This window comes from Excalfactoria chinensis, chromosome 18 (assembly GCF_039878825.1).
Source record: "Excalfactoria chinensis isolate bCotChi1 chromosome 18, bCotChi1.hap2, whole genome shotgun sequence".
Lineage (NCBI taxonomy): Eukaryota > Metazoa > Chordata > Aves > Galliformes > Phasianidae > Excalfactoria > Excalfactoria chinensis.
In genome coordinates this window covers 701,638-721,781 of record NC_092842.1, presented here as the reverse complement: position 1 = coordinate 721,781, position 20,144 = coordinate 701,638, and the positions used below count along the sequence as shown (strand labels likewise).

The 20,144-nt window shown below is 48.9% G+C and overlaps 1 protein-coding gene across 11 annotated transcripts in view; it reads left to right on the top strand.

Annotated features, from left to right (window-relative positions):
* Positions 1-9,696: 9,696 nt before the first annotated feature.
* ZNF618 (zinc finger protein 618) overlaps positions 9,697-20,144 on the top strand; it is a 91,346-nt gene continuing 80,898 nt past the window's right edge. For 10 of the 11 annotated variants that reach the window (XM_072352651.1, XM_072352650.1, XM_072352649.1 and 7 more), the window contains exon 1: positions 9,697-10,125. In XM_072352651.1, the coding sequence (XP_072208752.1) occupies positions 10,078-10,125 (48 nt within the window). In that variant the 5' untranslated portion in view covers positions 9,697-10,077. Of the gene's footprint in view, positions 10,126-10,792; positions 10,862-20,144 lie in introns of those variants that run through there. The other variant, XM_072352642.1, reaches the window with a different exon arrangement.

Sequence of the window (20,144 nt, the reverse complement as noted above, 5' to 3'; positions counted from 1 at the left end):
GTAACATTCAGCAACTTTAAATCTTGAGCATTTCACATGCACCGTCTGCCTCAGGGGAACAATTTCACAGCAGAAGCAAACCCCACCCCACCGGAAAGCCCCAGCTCTCATTGGGAGGTCCCATAGAACAGATATCTGCAAAAAAGCCTTGTGGATTTGCCCATGCAACCCCACACACAGAGGAGTTCCCTTGTCGGCACCCAGCCCGCTGCGCCCCTCGCTCCTCCCATGGGTCTGCCAGTGGGAGCTCAACTGCAGCCATAATGCAGCGCTATCAACTGAGTGACTGTATCTGAGAGCTCACAAAGCTGTAAATAAACAAGTCTTCCAGGTAACGTGAGAGAAACCTGAAAGGAGAGAGTTGTCCTATATTATTCTCAACAAGTTCTCAGCAAAAATATGCAGAAAGCACATTTCCATATGGAGGATGTTTCATTAGCTGACAAAGATGAGCCAAATAACTCAGTCTCTTTTCTTTGCTAAGGATGCAGCAGCTATTTTAAGTAGTTGGGAGTTCACAGTTATCTACTCCTGCACCTTTGTTTAAATTGATTTGCAGTGGTGCTTTATTGACCTTCCTCCATAAAACAGCTCGAAGAAATCAAAATTAGAGCTCATTAGAAGATTCAGAACAAGCGTCAGCCAAACCGTGAGCTTTATCCAACCCGCCACCTGGAGCAAACCGCAGCCCGAGTTGTGTCTGACGGTTCCATTATCTGCTGCGTTGTGTTCATTACTGCCCTGCTTTGAGGTGTGGATGCACTGCTTCCAAAGCAAGGCCCCAACCAGGAGCAGCATGCAGGGCGATGCTCCATGCTGTTGTACAACGCACACAACCACCCTCTTACTTCTGTGTTCCCATTCTAAGGTGTTCCCTGCAGATATTCCTTCAGTTAATTTTAATCCCTGCTTTTTGCAGGCCACGTGCCACAAACGTTCTGGTTAGAGCAACAGTTCCAGCCTCCATAAGAACACTCTGTCTTCACAGACTTGTACCTTTTCCCAAAACTCTCCTCTTGGAATAAATGTGTTTTGCGGAAAGTTGGAGGGAAATCAACCTGGCCACATTTGCGTGAGGAGCGAAGGGGAAAAGCAAACTATTTTCCTACCTTGGAAAAAAAAAAGAGAAAGAAAACTGCGTTTTTCATGCAATGCAAAATGTTAACATCTCCAGAAACAAGGCAATCCTGAGAAAGAGTACCAAGAAAGAGAGAACTCCGCCTCTCTCTTGAGCAGTCTATTCCCTGTTCATCACTTAAAGGTATTGCTTTTAAGCCACACTAAGGTCCCTGTTACTGGGTTTCATCAGCGTGACACAATTCAGAATGTTTTGGTATGCATTCTGATTGGAAAGAAATGGTACACAAAATGTGGTGCTCCAACTGAGATATAAGTAAACACAGGCTGCCAAATTACTGCAGCTCAATGAGATGCTGCTCATCAGCTGAGCTGCAGGCGCTGGCCTTGTGTGCACCCCTTTGAAGTGCAATGCACTCACGTAAGTCACCCTAAGAGGCTTTAGGTGGGGATGCTTGTTTGGGCAAGGCTTCACAATGGCTGGTGCCGAGATGCTGGAGAATTAGGTGGCTGCTTTGCTCATATTTCCCTCCTGTCCTTGCCTCCAGTTGAGTCTCTACTTCATAGATGAGCTCTAAACAACATCTCCGGGCTTTTATCTGCAGGTGACAAACAGAGGCATACAAACTGGATTGGCAGGAACACAAAGAAGGCTTTCATCTCATCATTGCACGAGGCACTTACAGTAACTTCTCAAGGAAAAAAAGAGATTATGCATCAACATTGTGAGCATAAAGACAATTTAAAAGGGATGTTAAGAAACTTCATGTCAGGAAAATATAGAACATCTGCAAACAGTCGAGTATTCAGCAATAAGCTACATCAACAATCCTGGAGGAACAAGCCTATTTTTTGGTGGTGGCAGTCCCATTCAGTATCCCAGAGGAGATTTTAATGGGCTAAAGTGCTTCTTATGGTCAGACAAGTCAGGTTGGTGGGGTGTAAAGGAAGCAGCAGCCGGGGATGGCCACGTCTTTGCCACTTCATCTGTTTGAACACGAGCCCATTCCCAGCAGGGAAGGGAGGACCAGGAGTGCCAGGGGAGCAGTGATGGTCACCACACAGCCCACGTGAGTGCGAGATGCTGCCAGCATGTGCTGGCTGGGTAGAAACCAATATTTCAGCTGCAATGTTTTTAACAGCAGTGGGCATGAAGGGTGTGAATTTTCTGACTCACAGCAGATGCCTGGTGCTGTTTTAAGCACCTAGATGTTTGGCAGTGCTTACTCTCGACTACCCCAAACGCCAGCATGCTGCTGATTCTGGGACTGCCTGCATTTAGCACCCTCTGCACAGGAAGATGTCTCTGCCATCTGCTCATGGTGCCAGGCCTGGCCTGACGCTCACCCCCTGGAGATGTCTCCAGTCCCTGCTGCTTTTCCAGCTGCCTACTGCTGTTGAAATGGTGATTTCTATCTCTTTTTGTCCCCCCTTAAGGGCTGCCTTTCCATGAGCTCAGAATGCCATCCAGGATTCCTTTCCCCACTCTACTGTGGCCCCAAGGGATGGCTGGGTGACAGCAGAAACTGTCCCCATGCAGTTCTGGCTGTGGATCGAGATGGGTTATGGGAGGGAGAGGTGCTCACCATGTGCAGGAGGCTGTGAGTTGTTTCTGTGAAGGGCTGTAGTGACCTTTGAGCACCTTGGGAGCATCTTTTGGATGTGAATACCTGCTGAAGTTCCCTGGGAGCCTGAAGGTTATTTGGTCTGCTTGGGAACCCTGACAGCTGGCAGCCTTTTGTAGACCAGATGATCCATATACCTTAGCTGCGTGTGGGCATCAAGTTCAGAAGAGTCATCTTCCTTTATATGGAGAAATTCCACCCAAGATTTTCACACACAGAGATGTGGATGCATAAGTCTCTGCCCCTGTGTTAATTGCTTCGGGCTCTTCCTTTCTAAGCTGAAATGACACAGATGAAGATCTTAAGTACGTGGTCCTTCCTGCCATCAAATGCCTTTCCCAAGTTTTGACTGAATTTCTACTTAATGAATCCAGCTTTGTCATATAGGGGATGTTCCGGCAATAAGATATGACAAGGTGTGAATTATAGTACAATAATTCATGCCTGGAGCATTGTCAGGCACAAGGCTGAAAGCTGAGTACCATCCATGCAACTCAGCGTGAATTATTGCACCATAATTCAAGCCCCGAGGAAACAATAAGGGACTAGCCAGAGACTATCAATATGAAGAAAGAATTGGGTTAAATCTATTAATTTTATTTAGGTTGCTGAATTAAAAAGAAAAATTATACTCTTTGTAACATTCCCTTCTGTCCATCCCTGTGTTTTCTTTGCAGAGAAGTGAAATTAAAAAACCAATAACTTGGCTTAATGCGGAATGGGAGAGCAGAGAGGGCTGTCCAGGCTCCTAGAGGGCAGGTCCAGAGCCGAGGGCAGAGCAGCTGGCAGCTACCTGCTCATTTTTCCCTCTTCCCTGCTTTAAATATTCAACACTTGTCACTGGATCCTAAAGCGCTGCACAAACTTAGCACAAAGGATGGATGTGGATCAGTTCACCTGCCCGGCTGAGCTCAAAGGAGGGCACCAAGCATGGAGTGCATTCAGTGAGGGCAGACGTGAGGAAGGGGTTAGGGTTATCACATAGGGTGACTGGAAATTTTAAGTGATCTTTTGGACCTCGTTTACCCAATCAGTATAGATTTCATTTTGAAATGTATCCAGGATCATTGATTGCTATTTATTTATTTATTTACTTTTCAGACAGCTATTGATTTTTGAATAATTATTCTAATTATTTTTCATGTCGCTATCTTTCTATCTCTCTTACCAGGCAGCCTGATGCAACCTTGGGATGATTCACTTGCACAGCCTCACACCAGGGGCTGCTTTTTGGTATTTCCACTTGAGAATGGGACACAGGCAGAGCAAGGCTCAAGGGCAGAGCTCCATCTCTTCTTCTGCCCATGGAACAGGACACCGGCCTGCAAAGAAGTGCAGGATGACCCCATATCCTCTGCCATATGGCTGCCAACACACAGTGCAACACTCACCATGAGTGGGAGCGGGTGATGTGCTCGTGTCACCCCTTGGGCACCCAGGACAGATGCTCTGCACACAGTTGTCCACCAGCCATGGGAGGACGCACCTCCCGAAGGCTGCAGAGCCTGGATGAGCCTCTGCTCATCTCCAGGGCTGCTTGTGTCCCTAAGTCACCTGCAGACATGAGCACAGAAAGCTTCAACATACCTATCCTAGCCTTCAAGGCTGCAGGAGATACCAACCCTGCCCCAGCCCTGCTCCTGCCAATACCTGCAATGGATTCCCTGTAAAACTGAGCGTTGCTTCTATTGATTTATTTACCCTATCACTCACAGTGCTGTTCGAAGATGCCAAACAAGAACAGGGCTCCTTTCCCAGGATTTGCACAGACGCGAGATGCAATCTCAGCTCCAAAGACTAAAAGCAGACACTTTTTTTTTCAGTCTAAAATCAGCCAAGAGGAAATAATAACGATGGGAATACAATGGCAATGTTGATTAAAAAGTCAGTTGTCTTCAGTAAGATTGATTTTTTAAACCACCGGTTTTCATTACGCTCCTCAAAATTCTGAATGATCCCAATTGATCAGAAATATTTCAGAACATCTTTATGACTTAGCACTGTACAGATGGGCTCGATGGGAATCCCTCCATTATTACGATGGTGACACAATTTGCCAGCTCATGCACAGTGATGGAGCTGGGTGTGCTGGAAGGTCTCTGGAAGGGCTGGAAGATCTTCATAAGAAACTGACAGGGTCGTGAGCATAGGAAAGCAAGGCAAGAAGTTATAGAAGAAGAAATGGCTGTGATAACTGTCCATAAACAAGATGATGTGGCAATTCATGCTGTATTGATAAGCAGTAATGTGAGCATGGTGCAACGTGGTGTCTAGCTTTGTGGGTAAAGGCTGGCTGCATGCTGGCACACAGCATCGCACCCCATGCTGGGTGTGCAGGGTACCCAAAGGAAACTTGCTCTTTTCTGCAGGACATTATTGGAGATGAGCAGCAGAGACCTCCTGCAGGCAGCAATAAAACACTGGTGGCATCTCTAAAAATTCTAGATGATCATTTTCTAACACAGGAGGATGGCACCTAACGTGAGGTAATGCCATTTTAGACCTTGTGATGATGGATAAAGATGAATTGATCACTGAACTAGAAATTGGTGGTTGCCTAGAGACCAGTGATCATGACCTGATTACATTAATTATGGGATAATAAAAGACAGTCCCAACCAGTAATATACATACCTGGTGCTTCTCCCGGGATCTGTTCAGCTGAATAAAGAGAAGACTCTCAAAGAGCTCCATAAATAGGGAAAACATCGGGACCAGCAATTATCAGAGTACCACTACAGCCTGCATTAACACGCTCTGGTCAGAGCTGCTGTTATCTCAACCCTTGGAGCCCCACGTTGGGCACCAAATGGTCTGTTGAGGTTTAAGCCAGCAGGTGGCTCAGCATCGCTCATCATCCTCCTCCCAGTGGGATGGGAGAGTCTGAGCAAAAAACAGGCAGAACTCAGGAGTTGGGATAAAACCACTAAGATAAAAGGGAAAGGACAGTAGTTATGAATATATATATATGTGACTGCATACAACAAGTGATGCACAAGCAATTGCCCACCACCCCCTGACTGATGCTCAGCCAGCACCCTGAGCAGTGGAAGAGAGGAGATGAACTTCCCCCCTTCAGAACTCCTTCCACACACACATGGCTCCACTCCCGGCACGGCGCAGCGCTGCCTTGCTGCAGGATGTAAAATGCAGGTTTCTGGAATGCCAAGAAGGTAATTTGAATGTTAAAACATTTGCGATCGCATAAATGGCAACGTATTATTCCAATTGAATTGTAGTGGGGTTAATCTGACCTTAATAGAATACTACTAATAATTTATATTATTATCTTTAATAATATTAATTCTACTTAATTTTTTTTCCCCCCATTCATTTTGTTCGTTTAAGGGCAGCTCCGCTGAGCCTCAGAGCACTCAGCTCTTGGTGTGCAGCACTCACTTCTCATTTGCACAAGCGGGGATTCCAGCAGGCAATCTTCAGAGAAATAAAGATCATCTTTTAGAGAAAGGAACTTTAAAGAAATAAAATCACAGTATTAAATAAGTAGATATTAATGTGCCATATCTAGAACATAAAACAACCCATAATCTGTTCCGAAGTCTCCTCCAGCTAACACCCCATGGAAGCTCTGGGTGGCTCCCTGAGGTGATGCTGCCTGTGGTGGCTCTGAGGGCTTCGCTGCCATCCATCGAGATGGTCATTTTGCTACTCGTGGTGAGTCCATGAATGGGCCATTGGGAGCAGCACAGCTGAGAACTGACCAAACACCAGCTCTCCAACTCATAGAGTCACAGAATTAAGGTTGGAAAAGACCTCGGAGGTCCATTTATCAGCCCATCACCGCCATGCCCACCAGGCCCACAGTTTTTGAGGGAAAAGCCCACAGAGCAGAGCTGCTGAATGAACCTCCAGCTACCGGGCAGAATCTCTTAAGAGACCATTCATTGTAAAATAAGTGAAATTGATATGTAAGATTTCAGAGTATTAATTACACAGGAAGGTTGCAGGGTCTGCATTATTCCGTTAATAGGATCTTTGGGAGAGAGAAATAGACAGTTCTGACACAACACGTAAGATTTGTTAAAGGGTCGATGTTTAATTAGTTTTAACTGATACATTAATTAATGGATTTGCAGATACACGCCCAGGACATGCATTCGATATCCAGAAATAGGTGCTGGGCTTTTGGAGACAATACTGTGCCACAAGCAGATCTCACGCCTGCCTGAAGCGCACAATTCAACTGCGCCGTAACTGCGGATCCCTGAATAGCGATTTCCATAATTGCACAATTAGAAGAGAAAGGCTCCGTTTGAGGCATGCAGAAATCCTTAATTCTGCTCCGCCACGACGCTGTGAAGATGACGGGCCCAGAACGCTGCGGTTCCCCCGTCACGCTCAGCTGATGGCTGCGTGTTGCAGCACAGCAGAGCTGGGATTTCCTGCTCCAACTCCACGCGCTGCTCTCAAGCACAACTTTAACTTCCCATTTCTTCCGTTTATGCGACTTAGCACCGGGATAACCGGGATCGCTTTAATCTCATTTACCCCCAAAAAGCAACGGTACATCTCTGGTATAAACTCCTTCTTAACGTAACATCTCTCCAGGAATATCAATACCGCATAGGATTTTTCAATTAAAGCAGAAACTCAACCTTTTCTGTCTGAAGAACATTTTTGTTATCTTTCTCTAAGCTTACAGCACCTGATGTGTGGATAAAGAGCCCGTCTTCTGGGGATTTTCAGCTAAATCTATTATTTAAATCCCATTTATTAAGGTTCTTTGCTTCCGTGCCTGAATTTTCCTGGACACCTTTTCCTGCCGAATGCAATCCTCAACTCCTTACATGGGTAGGTAATGGCTTGAAATTGAAGGAGGGCAGGTTTAGGTTGGATGTCAGGGGGAAGTTCTTTACTGTGAGAGCGGGGAGGTGCTGGAACAGCTGCCCAGAGAGGCTGTGGGTGCCCCGTCCATCCCTGGAGGCGTTCAAGGTTGGATGGGGCCCTGGGCAGCCTGGGCTGCTATGAAATGTGGAGGTTGGTGGCCCTGCCTGAGGCAGGAGAGTTGAGCTTCGTGATCCCTGAGGTCCCTTCCAACCCGGGCAGGGGAGAGCACGAAGAGGATGGCAGCCTGAAGAAGGACCAGGAGCAGCTCAGTGCCACCAAGGACGAACACAGTCCTGCTCTTCCTCTTACATAATCATTGGCAAACATTTCTGATGAGCTGAAACGCCTCAGAGTGAAGAAAATAGAGGGCACTGGGGTCAGGAAGAGCGACATGGGGATTTTTTTTGCTGGTCTCACAAATATCACTGCAGATAGATGGTTTATAAATATCCATTTTGCCATTTCCTGATTGTGGTTTGCCTTATTTATGGCAGAGCACAAGGAGCGCTCAGCACTTTGCTTGGGCACAGGGCTGGACTGCTATGACAACCTTTAGCCAGGACCTCACCTTCTGCAGCACATGGATGGAACAGGGGCAGCATTCCCTGCCTGGAGCAGCTGCGGAGCTTTCTGGAGTACAGTGAAGTCCTGCCACCCCATTTGACACATAGGGAAGCGGAGAAACGTGAAGCTCCCAGGCTGGGAGTGCAGGGCTGCAGGGAGCATCGCTGTGCCCTCTGCCTGCAGCCAGGAGGGGGATATAATGGGAGAGCAGACACTGAAAGTCAGAAGGTCGTTTCTGAAGGGGCCGTTCAGCAGCTGTCACCCAGCACAGCTGGGGATGCTTAAGCAGTGAAGGTGTGGCTTTGCAGGTGCTGCAACACAGCCGAAGCAGCACGCAGCTGGGGAGCTCAGCAACTGCCATCAGGCCCAGAACCGACAGGGAAGCAATGGTGGTTGGATGGGCAAAGCAAAATGCTGCATGAAAAGGCCTGCTTGGTGCTCCTGGCAGTTTCCCATTTGCCGCTGAGGTTGTACATCCATTCTGCACCCACAGTCAGAAGGCAGGAGAGGAGTGGGGAGGCGGATTGGGTAAGTCAGCATCCCCAACACAACCACACTCCCAAATCTTCCTCCAACTGCATCACACCACATTTAAACACCATTTGGAGTTGTGCACATCCTCGGGGGGCTCCTGTTGGCTCCCACTCTGGGGCAAAAGAGCTGACAACCCGGGCTTCCATCCCACCTGCACTCATTCCAGAGCTGTCTCTCATTCCCACCTTCCCCACCACCCCCCGGCCCCCTTGCTTTTATTCCGCTCCGCAATGTTGCAGTCCGATGGCAGAGCATCTCAGAGCATTTCAGAACAAAATCCTCGTGAAAGAAAAAACCCCTAGCAGTATTTCACAATGTCTGGGAAGCCGCCGTCAGTGTGGGCAAGGAGAATGAAGGCAGCGCCCGGCTCCCAGCCTCGTGGAGCTGTGGGGGCTCTGCGGGCCGGGGAATCCCAGCAGCACAGATTGTTTCATTAACAGCATTAATGGCTGTTTGTTGGCAATGCTTCGCAAGGGAGACAAACGCCAGGTGGGTGCAAGATCGACTGATGCGCCCAGTGAGCGCTGAGTGTTTGCCACGGGAGGAGAAGAGCCACTTGGAGCCACTTCTTCGCAGGATCTTTTTTCTTTTCTTTTCTACTTTTTCTTCCTTTTTTTTTTTTTTTTTTTTTTTTTTCTTTTTTCTTTTTTTTTTTTTTTCTTGCCGTGCAAATGTTGCCGGGCAGCGCTGAGCGCGGCGGGGATGTGCGGGGAACAAGCGCTTTGGCAGGGGGAGACGGGACGAGTTTCCCGTGAGGATGGAGAAAGGCTTTAACAGCGCGAGAGACTTCTCGCAGACGGGGAGGAGGGGGCACCGCGTGCCGGAGCTCCGGGGCTCCGCGCTGCCGGGCGCTCTGCAGGGACTGCCGCCCGCTTCTCCGCGCGGGGCCGCGCCCGTCCCGTCCCGCAGCGGCCCCGAGCTTCGCCGTGCGGCGGCCGGGCCGGAGCGGGGCAGAGCGGCGCTGCGCGGCGGCGCACCGGCGCGGGGCCGGGCCGGGGCCGGGGCCGCGCGGGGGCGGAGGGGCAGCGCGGGGCCGTCCGGCGGCGCGGCTCCCGCGCTGGGCCAGACTCAGCCCCTTTCTCCCGGCGCCGCCGGCTGCGAGCGCGCTGCGGCTGGAGCTGGAGCTGCCCCCAGAGCGGCTCCGTGATGGCGGCGGCGCGGGCTCGGCAGCGGGAGGCGCCCGCCCAGCCCTGCGCGCCGCGCCGCTAGCGGCAGCGCCCGTGTGCCCGCGGCGGCCGCCCCGGCCCATGCCCCCGGGGGGAAGGGGGGCTGCAGCAGCCCGGCGAGCCGCCCACCCGCGCAGCGGGGGCATCGCCCCCACTCGCCGCTCCTGGGAGGGCGGAAAGGAGGCAGCGGCGGCGGCGGCATTGTGCGCGGCGGATCGCAGGCCCCGGCGGCGCGGGGCTCGCCTGCCTCCCGCCCCAGCCCCATGAACCGGCCGGACGGCTCCGCTGCGGCGGCGGCGACGGGAGCGCAGGTACGAGGCGGCCGGGCCGGGGCCGGGGCGGCGTGTCCCCGGGGGGGGGGGGGGTGGAGGGGGGGGGGGTAGAAGGCGGAGGGAGCGGGGAGGGAAGGAGGGAAGGAGGGCGGCAGCCGCAGCCGCCCCGTCGCGGAGCCCCCGCCGGCGGCGCTTTGCTGCAGTGCGCGGGGGGCGCCGCCGGGGCGCCGAGCCCCGTTCGGCCGCGGCCCATCCCGGCCCGTCCGCGGCGAGCGGAAAACAAAGCGGCGCCCGGAGCGGCCATGGCGGGGCAGCCCGGCCGAGCGATGCCTCCGCGGCCCGGCCCGCCGCCCGCTCCCCCACCGCCCTGCCCGGCCCCGCGTCCCTCCCGGAGCTTCTCTCCTCCATCCCCACCCCGAGTCCCATTTCGACCCCCCTCCGACCCTCCTCGTTTTCCTCCCGAGCTCCAGGCTGGTTTCTTTTTTTTTTAAATTTTTTTTTTTTCCTAAATTTTTTAATTTTTTTTATTTATTTTTTAAAAATATTTTTCCATTAAAACGACGCCACCTAGAGGAGAGCATCCCGGACATGGAGCAAATGAAAATTGGAAAAAAAAAAAAAAAAGAAAAAAAAAAAAAGAAAAAAAAAAGGCAATATTCGGCTATTCGTGAATGAGCAGAAAGTTGGGGCGGGGGGGACACGGCTCTTAGTGCTCTTTGTAAGGCAAAGCTGGAATGTGGAGATGAAAATTGAGCTGAATTTGAATGAATTCTGGGTAGGTTTTTTTTTCCTTTTTTTTTTTTTTTTCCTTTTTTTTTCGTTTTTGTTTTTTTTCTCTTTTTTTTTTTTTTGTTTTTTTGTTTGTTTTTTTCCCCTCTTCTCTCCTTCGGATCCCGTTGCTTATTGGGGGTGCTGGTCGGTGTGTCTCTGGGCGTCGGGCCGGGGGGAGCTCATGGAGTTGGCTGGGGGCGGCCCCTCGGCAGGCTGACTTTCCCAAAGTGGGCGAATTGCTGCCACGGAGCAATTAGGAATTGCGCCTCATTGTAATTTTGAACTTGCACGCTGCGCCAGAACCGGGTTTTGCTGCAGTGCTGGGGGCGGCTGGTGGCACAGCGCGACTTGGGCAGGAAAAATTGGAGCGTGCAGAATTTGCTGCGGACACACCCCGGTGTGTTTCAGTTCTGTTGTTTGTGGGTTTATTTGTGTGTTTATTTTGGGGGCTGCTTTGGGGTTTCATGCAGAACTGCCCTTAAACAATAAAGGTGCTGAGCGCAGCCCGGGGGCGGGCAGAGCCGGGGCTCAGATGGCAGATTGGATTTTGAATTTCTTGGCTTTCCGGCTGGATTCTGCTGCCATCATTAAAACACTTTCCAATATTTAATTTCCTATTTCGTTTCTGAAGGCAAAAAAAAAAAAAAAAGAAAAAAAAAAAGAAAAAAAAAAAAGAAAAAAAAAAAAAGAAAAAAAAAGAAAAATTTCCACTGGAGGTTTTTTGTCCTTTTTTTTCCTTTTTTTTTTTTCCCTTTTCCCTTTTTTTCCTTTTTTTTTTCTTTTTTTCCTTTTTTTCCCTTTTTCCCCCTTTTCTCCTTTTTTTCGTTTTTTTCCCTTTTTTCCCCCCTTTTTCTCCTTTTTTCTTTTCTCCTTTTTTTTTTATATCTTTTTTTCCTTTTTTTTCCTTTTTTTTCCTTTTTCTTTTTTTTCCTTTTTTTCCCATTTTTTTCATTTTTCTTTTTTTTTTTCCTTTTTTTCCTTTTTCTTTTTTTTCCTTTTTTTCTTTTTCTTTTTCTTCCTTTTTTCTTTTCTTTTTTTTTCCTTTTTTTTTCCTTTTTTTTTTTTTCCTTTCTAATTTTTTTTTTCCTTTTTTATTTCCCCCCCCCCCTTTTCTCAACACTGCAACAACTCCAGATCCGGTGTGGGAGCTCCGCCATGACATTGTGTACGTGAATAATGAACGATCCGAGGGCAAAACAAAACCAAACCCAACATCTCATTGCAGGTTCAGTTTTTCCTTCCCTCCCCCCATCCCCCCCAAATTGCAAATCCGAAGTGCTTGCGGCCGGCGCTGGGAGGACGTTTCTCCCAATTTCACATTGCTTTTTTCTGCGGAGCCCTGCTGGAGTTTGGGGTGGAAGTCGTTTTCTCCCTCGTTTCCCTTTTGCTGGCCGTGGGGGTGCTGTGCCGTTGGAGGAGTTGGGGCTGCGAGGGGAGCGCTTGTTTTTGTAGGGTTGCCCTTGAATCGTGGGGTCTTGGTATTGATCTTTCACAAATAAATAACAAAAGAGCTCCGCGTCGTGCATTGTTTCAATCAAAAGCAATATGGGAGAGGGGGAACCCATGGCCTTTCCACCCAAAAGTGGGGGAGGGAGAGGAAGGGGACGATGAGGTCAACGTTGAGTTTTACCAACCTTGACACGGTCTCCTCTCTAAAATGGGGACAAAATAGCAAGATGGCTGGCGCTGCTCTGGGCTCCACAGCTGCTGCAGTTTGCCTTTTGCTTTTTTTTTTTTTGCTTTTTTTTTTTTTTTCTTCTTTTTTTCCTGAAAAAAAGCTTTTTTTTTTTTTTTTTTGCTTTTTTTTTTTCTCTTTTTTTCTTTTTTCCCCCTTTTCCCCTATTTCTGCTGTTTCTGTGGCTCTGTGCACTCCCTCAGTCCTGCTTCAGGGAAATGAAATTTCAGCCTGGGATGAATTTTCCAATCTTGAATCTCAGAGCTCAGAAAAGTTCCCGTTTTAATTTTTTAATTGGATTCCGCCTTAATTCCATCTTTCCTTCAAATTAAGCTGAAAAATTGGAGGAGCCGGCGCTGCTTCCTCCCCTCTGCTCCTCTTTAGTTTGTGTTTCTCACAGGGGGGGTGATGGAAAGGACTGGGATTCCTCCTGGGGGAGCAGCGAGCGCTCCCGAATGTCAACTCCATATTTCTTATTGTTGCATTTATTTCCCCCTCCCCCTCCCGGCCCTCTTCCCAAACCCTTTTTTAGCACATGCCGGATTAAGGACCATGGTGTGCAGGCAGGGAGGGGGCAGAAATTACCCGCTGGGTTTCATTGCTGCTTCCAGGCCGGGATCCGTAGCTTGGTGTTGGACACCAAGTATCCCTCCCTCGCCCCCCCAGATTTCACCTATTCTGTGGTTGTACCAAAAGAAACCACTTGGCTTCAGTTTTTCTTTATGTACTTATTTATTTTGGTAAATGTTAACTTTGTTTATTTCAGGTTTCACTCATTTTCTCCAAGCAGAACCTTCTGCTGATGCCATTTCTCCCCCGCCGCCCCCCAGCACCCTCACCTGGAGGGTCGGGGTTGCGCTCTTGGGGGGGAGCAGGAGTTGGGTGTTGAAATGAATAAGAGATAATGGATATATTCCAGTTTGGGGTCACAAATGGCACCTTTTAGAGTTTTATCTCTGAAGTTTCCCAAGGTCTCTGAAAATAGCAGTGCTGGGGCTGGTTTCTGCGCGCTGTGCTGAGGGTGAGCGGGCAGCTTGCAGGCTCTTCTCTGGGCTTTGGGATACGGTGTCACAGGGCTGGGCTGCACAGGGATGCACTTCAACTCCTTTACTTCAGCTTCAGTCGGTTTCATTGGAACAGCAGCTCCCGCCATGTGTTCCACTGGCAAGAGAAAGCCAGAATTGAAGTTGCAGCGGGTTTCTCAGTCTAAACTTGCTGCATGCTGATGTCCTTCCAGGAAGGCCCTCCTCCTGTTGCTGCTGGTTTTTCCACAATTTCTCATTGCAGTTTGCTTCCAAAGGATTTTTTTTTACTATTATTTTTTCTCTGTGGAACGCTGACCGATATTTATCATTCTAAGTGATGTGAAGTGAAGGAGCCACCCCAGCTCAGAGATACCAGCACAGCTCAGCGCAGGATCGGTGTGTTTCAAAAGAAGCATTTCAAGTACCCGGTCCTCAGCGAGGGATGAAAATAGACACAACGTTATTAAACAGCGGATAGTATTTACACAAGCACTGTATAAAACGTTACGATCCCACTCGCAGAACTCCAGGATGATTTAAATGCATTTTGCTGCCGTAATGCTGTAAGTAGCGCCGGTCTCATTGCAGTCACGTGGGCTGGTGACGTGCAGTCGGTTTGCAGTGTTACAGCACTGAAATCAGGGTTCTGTAAATTAGATTTAATTATTATTATTTTTATTTCATTTTGGCGACCTGCGCTGGGCAGCATCTGGGGTCTGTGCCCTGAAGGTCGTTTAGTTTTTGGAAGCAATGCGGTGCGGGGCAGAAGGGTAACCCAGCCAGGGAACTTCTATGGCCCTGCTGTGTGTGTGAGGCCTGCTGGGTGTGATGGCTCTGCAGTTTGTGCTCTGCTCTGTGAGCTGCTCCAGTTCCTGCTTGGCCCACACAGACAATTGTAGTGTGCTGGTTGTGCTGCTTCAGGAGTGGAAAGCCCTAAAGTGGATGGGGTTGATCACACGGTGGTGCCCAGCAAAGTGTCTTTGGCATCTTGTGTGCAGAAATAGGCCCTGCTTGTAGACAGGGGCACAACTGGTGGCAGAAAGCACCTTTGCTGGGCCTGCGAGCGTGGCCAGGGGCTGTGGTCCATTTTTGGTAAGGAGCAGAAATAAATGGCGCTGGGCGATGTTGACTTGTGGTGGTCTCTAGATTTCCGAGCTGTTCTAATGCAGTGGTGAGGTTTTTGATGTTGTGCGTTCAGTTTGGGCCTGCTGTGTTTTCTGGGGAAGGAGTTTCTAATTTTTAATGGTCTTTTCTGGATTAATCAGCAGTCATCTGCCTCCTTTCCGCTTTTGTTTGGTTCCTTGAATGTCTCTTGATTATTCTGTACTATGTGATGCCAATTTAGTGGTTAACTGGTATGCAAACTACATCTGGACATGTTGACTTAGCATTAACAATCATTGATTTGTCTGGAGCAAGGGAATAGAAATGAATGATGCTGTTTACGGTGGATAGTATATGAAAAATAACCATTTGCATCGTATCCTTCAGCAGTGGCATGCAGCACTGGTGCAACTTGTCATAGTGGCTCTGCATCGTCAGCAGCTGCATGAGAGCTGAATTTTTAAGCTTTAGCACCAGGAGGGGGAAAGAGACACAGGGAAGCAAGCAGTGGAAGTCAGAGCAGCTGAACCCATCGGTCTCTGTGGCTGTAGGTGGGTCTGGGTGACTCCTGGATGGGGTCAGGGCAGTGCTGAAGGCAACGTGGCTGCTTTGAGGCAGCACTGCAGGGTTGCTCTGGGGCTGACATGCAAAGGGCCTGGGGCGAAATGCAGTGTGTCGTGGTGGGACCGGTGTCACCACACCTGGTGTTCTGCCGGGGCAGCTCTTCTGAGGACTCCTTCTCAATGGTTGTTTCTCTAACCTGTATTGCCAGGGCACTCCTTAATATGCATGTTAGAAAGGCTTAGCTGGTGCACCGTACCTGTAAAGATTTAATGACATAAGCAAGGTTCCTTGCTTGTCATTTACAGTACTGCTGTTTGTTTCACATCTGCATTTGGCTGGCATCACTTGAAAAATGACACTGGAAGTGGAAAAGCAGTGACTGGAGATGATGTGTATCCTGACGCTGGCTGACAAAGGGGAGAAGCCAATATCAGCACGCAGAGCAGAGGTGGGGGCTGCCGACGCCGTTGAGGAGCCATTGTGTGTAGGAGGAATCAATACCTGTGTGTATGGTTATGCATACAGACATGTCTGGGAGGCTGGGTCTATTGATGGAGGATGGAGGGAGGGCTCTGGGGAGGCTGGGCATGGCCTGGGCCATTGGCACTGTACTGGCCAGGCCTCGGGCTGTAAATGGTCTGCGTGGCACCCCGCGTCCTCGGGTCTCCGTTCATAATGCTGCAGTTTTGTTTTGCCAGGTATGCTCAGGCTGCGAGTAATTTTTCAGGAGTTAATGTTTCACTCCATGTGGGTGTAGGTGTCCTTCCCTGCCTGCAAATAACAGCAGAAGCAAAGTTTGCAGCAGAACTTGGCTGTGCTTGCATTGAAGGCCCGTCATTTAGGTTCTGCTTACAGCGTGGGGAGAACGACTTTAGTGTGAGCGTTTCATTGCTCTAGGCCTATTTATGGAAGTATTAAACCTCAGTGCTCAAAACTCTGCGGCCAGAGCCGGCAGTGCTGCAGTGCGGGAGGGCTGCGGGGAGCATCAGAGCGGGGCAGCCCAAATGTTGCAGGCATTGGGGTGTAAAGGTCTCGAGGTCTTCAGTCTGTGAGATGCAAATGTTCAGCTTTCACCAGCATTCCTGTAACTCAGCGTTCGAGGGTAAGAAGGAAGAGTTGTAAGGATAGAGGGTAATTATTTGCCAGAGACGAAATACCTTCTCAAATTCCTGAGGGGTGTGGGTGTTGGAGGGATGTAGGACTGAGCCCATTGGAGCATCCTCCGCTCAATGGACTTCTTGCCATTTGTAGATGAGAAAAAACATCCCCAAACTGACAGACACAAGAGTCCCACTTCCTGGAACCTTGCATCTATTTAAATTCTTTCTTAATCATCTTAATTGGTTCATTTGCCAAAAAGCAAGTTGACTGAGAATGGCCCATTGCTTTTGATTTGTGGTGATGCTGTGTAGGTAGCAGTCACACACTGTGAATGTCCAGCCCGTGTGTGTTTGTGTTTTCCTCTCTTACAAAGAACTCTCTGGCCTTCCTATTCCAGCATAACCAGTGCTTGTGTTGCAGTTCGTCAGGTGATATTTAAAATGTAGAAAATGAAAAGTTGCTGTCTACCTTAAGCAGACAGATGGCTACGTTTTACAAATTAACCTAATTAAATATATATGTAGAAATCTCTGATCCTCGTCTCCGAGCAGAAGATGTGCAATTAGCGGCCATGGAGCCAGGAAGGAATTTTCCATTTCTGTCCTGACTTTTCCTCATAGGATGTGCTTTTTATTTTTATTTTTTGTTCCCTTTTTCTTTCAATGCTTCAAATTTGGTTCAGCTCAGGAATCCTCACAGGGCTGCTCCTGCCGGGGTTTGTGCTCGTGGTTCAGTTTCCCCACAAGTATTTTGACTGCAGTCATTAAAATGGTTCCTCAGTCCTCCGCTCCTGCCTTTCCCTTTGACTCCGCAGGACAGAGGATTTAATTCTGTTCAGAGAATATTATTATGGGGAAAATACCATTCGGGAGGAAAAAATGGCGCTGGAATATTTACATTTTTCAAGCGTCTTCCTTCCTCCCACCCAAAAATAGAAAAAAAACATTATCTGTCTCCTCTGGATTTATGTCATTTTCAAGTGTTAGGCCGGCGCTGTTTCCAAAACACGCAGTCCTTCCACCTTAACTCCCTCTATGGCAAGAGGGCCCTTGTGCAATGAATTGGAGGAATGGATTCCCTTAATTCATGCTTTCGTACGGAGCTGTTCTGGCGTCAGCAATAATACATTTCAGTTTCTTTTCTGCCAAAGTGTTGTTTTTTTTTTTCCTCTCTTTTATTAATTTAGGTTTGATGGCGTTATAATGGTTTGTTATATAAATAACCATTTGGTGTGTTTTGCATCTCAATAGTTGAATGAATTTATTAACAAAAAGCCTTTCTTCCCCTACAAACATCCCCACTGTTACCCAAAGGCACTCCTTCCTCGCAGAACCCACCAAGGGAATGACGTTCCCAGCTCAGCTATTTTAATGATCCCACAAACCCAAAAAAGCCATCGGTCGGTTTTGTTTTTTTAAAGCAAATTGCAGAAACTTCTTTTGTTGTTGTTGTGTTGGTTCTGGTACGAATTGCTGCGCGAGGACTGTTAAGAATTTTGCCCGGAGAAGGTGAGATGTTGGATCATCACCGTTTTTTGCCTCTTGGACACCTCTGTGAATTCATCCTCCAGCATTTTCCTTTATCTGTCTGCCCCGCTGCCTTGTGCTGGCTGCGTTTTGAGGCCTCGTTTGCTCCGAGCACATCAGCAGACTTGTCTTTGCAGCAGCTTTCTGCTCCCTGTGCTGTCTCAGGCTGCTGCTAGGTGGGTGGATTCTCTCACTCCCCCTGTGTGTTTTTATGCCCTCTGCCATAGGGTGAAGCCTTCTCACGTGTGGTGGTGAGGCTTTGGTTTGCATTGGTGGAGTGGCAGCCAACTTTGTAAGTTAGGAGAGGATTTGCAGCGCTGTCTTCCAGGTTGTCTTGTGAGCCAGCAGCTTTGGCAGCGAGCTCTGTGGGGCAGGACCTGTCTTACACCTGTGTCTGCTGTAACTGCAGGTACGCGACACATGCCTTATTAATAGTAACTCCATTTTCTACTCCTGTGCCTGTTGATTTTCTCAGGCTATGGATAGTCCTTTCTATGCTGGCATCCGTTTTCATTTTGGCTTTGTTGGAGTCCATCTCTCTTGCAGGGGCTCCATCTCCTTTGGCGTGAGCCTTGGGACCCTCATCCCCCACCTGCACCCTCTGGAGAGGCCTCAGGATTTCAGGAGGGGGTTCCCCGTCAGTCCTGGGTTTTGCTTCTCCCCAAACGGTTTGTTTCATTTCCAGGATCTGTTGTCAGTTCTGGTTTTGAAATTGCTCCGAAACCGAATCCCACACCACCGTATCCTGCTACCCCCCCATGCCCAGTGAGAATTCAAATAAGGAGGAACAAAGAAGAATAAAAGGGATGACAGTTATCCTTGAGTTAGAAGTTATCAGGTGCAGAAAATTGATAAAGGAAGTTAAAAAACACAAGGGGAAAAAAAATCCGCGACTGTCACTGCAAAGAACAGAAAGAAAATATATCAGGAACAAAAGGAATTCTAATAATGGTTTGTGTAGACTTATCACGACTGAGGAGAGCTAAAACGCATAATAAAGCAGCAAAACTAGACAGGTTTAATAAATATTGCTGTTCCCTATTTGTAAAGAAGAGGCGGGATGTATTCGTAGTGCGTGTGCAGCAGGGTCTGCTGCTGAGCTGGGGGTGCTGAGCTGGGAGCTGGAGGAGCATTTCCAGCCGGTGTGGATGGATGTTGGACGTGGGCGCTCCTGGGGGGTGGCTGTTGTGCTTCCTTTTTTATGTCATTAGTTTTTGTGTCACCTTTTGGATATCTTGAGACCATTCCAGAAAGGCTGGCGGTTGCTGTTTCTGCACTATTCTTAGCGTGATGTCAGGCTGGGGACAGCAGAGCGTGGGGTGCACAGAGTGCTGGGAAAGAGGTGATGGGAATGTGGAACAAACTGAGCTTGTTTGTAACAGCAGTGATGGAGGCTGTGCTGAGCGCATGGGGAAACACTGTGATGTCACACAGCATTTGGTTCCAGCAGCCCCTTGTAGCATCACACTTGTGTAGAATGAGAGCTGGAGACTCGGGGGTACCCTGGATATCCAGTGGGGACGTGTTGGTCACCAGCTGGCCCAGGGGGCCTGCAGACTCGTGGGATTCCATCAGGTGAGCTGTGTTGAGTTTGGAGAATCTTAGGATTTGTGCCTTTGGAGGTGATTGCCCAGTGAGGCTGTGAGTGCCCCCTTCATGGAGGCATTCAAGGCCAGGCTGGATAGGGCTGTGAATAACCTGGTCTAGAGGGAGGTGTCCCTGTCTATTGCAGGGGGTTTGAACTAGGTGCCCTTAAAGGTCCCTTCCATCCTAACCATTCTGTGGGATCCTGTAGGATCCTTTATGGATGGGGAGACGGGACAGACCGGAGAAACCAGAGCAGCTTTGGGGTAGGAAAGAGACATGGCTGCAACAGAAACAGCAACACTGAACCCCTGGGAATGGGACAGTGCAAACTGTGGGCGTGCAGAGCTTGGTGAAAACCACGATTCTCTCTTTTCTTATTGCTTATGCATTAATACAATCCCCCTATTTTCAAGTTTTAAGAGATGTTGAAAAGTTGGAGAAGACACAGACTGTGGTTGGAGTGAAGCAACTCGGCCAGCTGGGAAATAGCCCTTGGTGTTTGTTCTGAAGCATTTTGGGATGCGTTCCGTATTTGGGGAAACTCCCTGACAGTAAGAGTGAAGACAAATCTCACTTGTTGATTCTGCCTCCATAGAGCTGGTTCTCTCTTGGGCGGGGGGGAGGCAGGTACCAAATAGCCCTTCATTTTACCAGCCCACAAAGCAAGGGTTGATACCTGGAAGCTGAATCCAAACGTTCAGATGA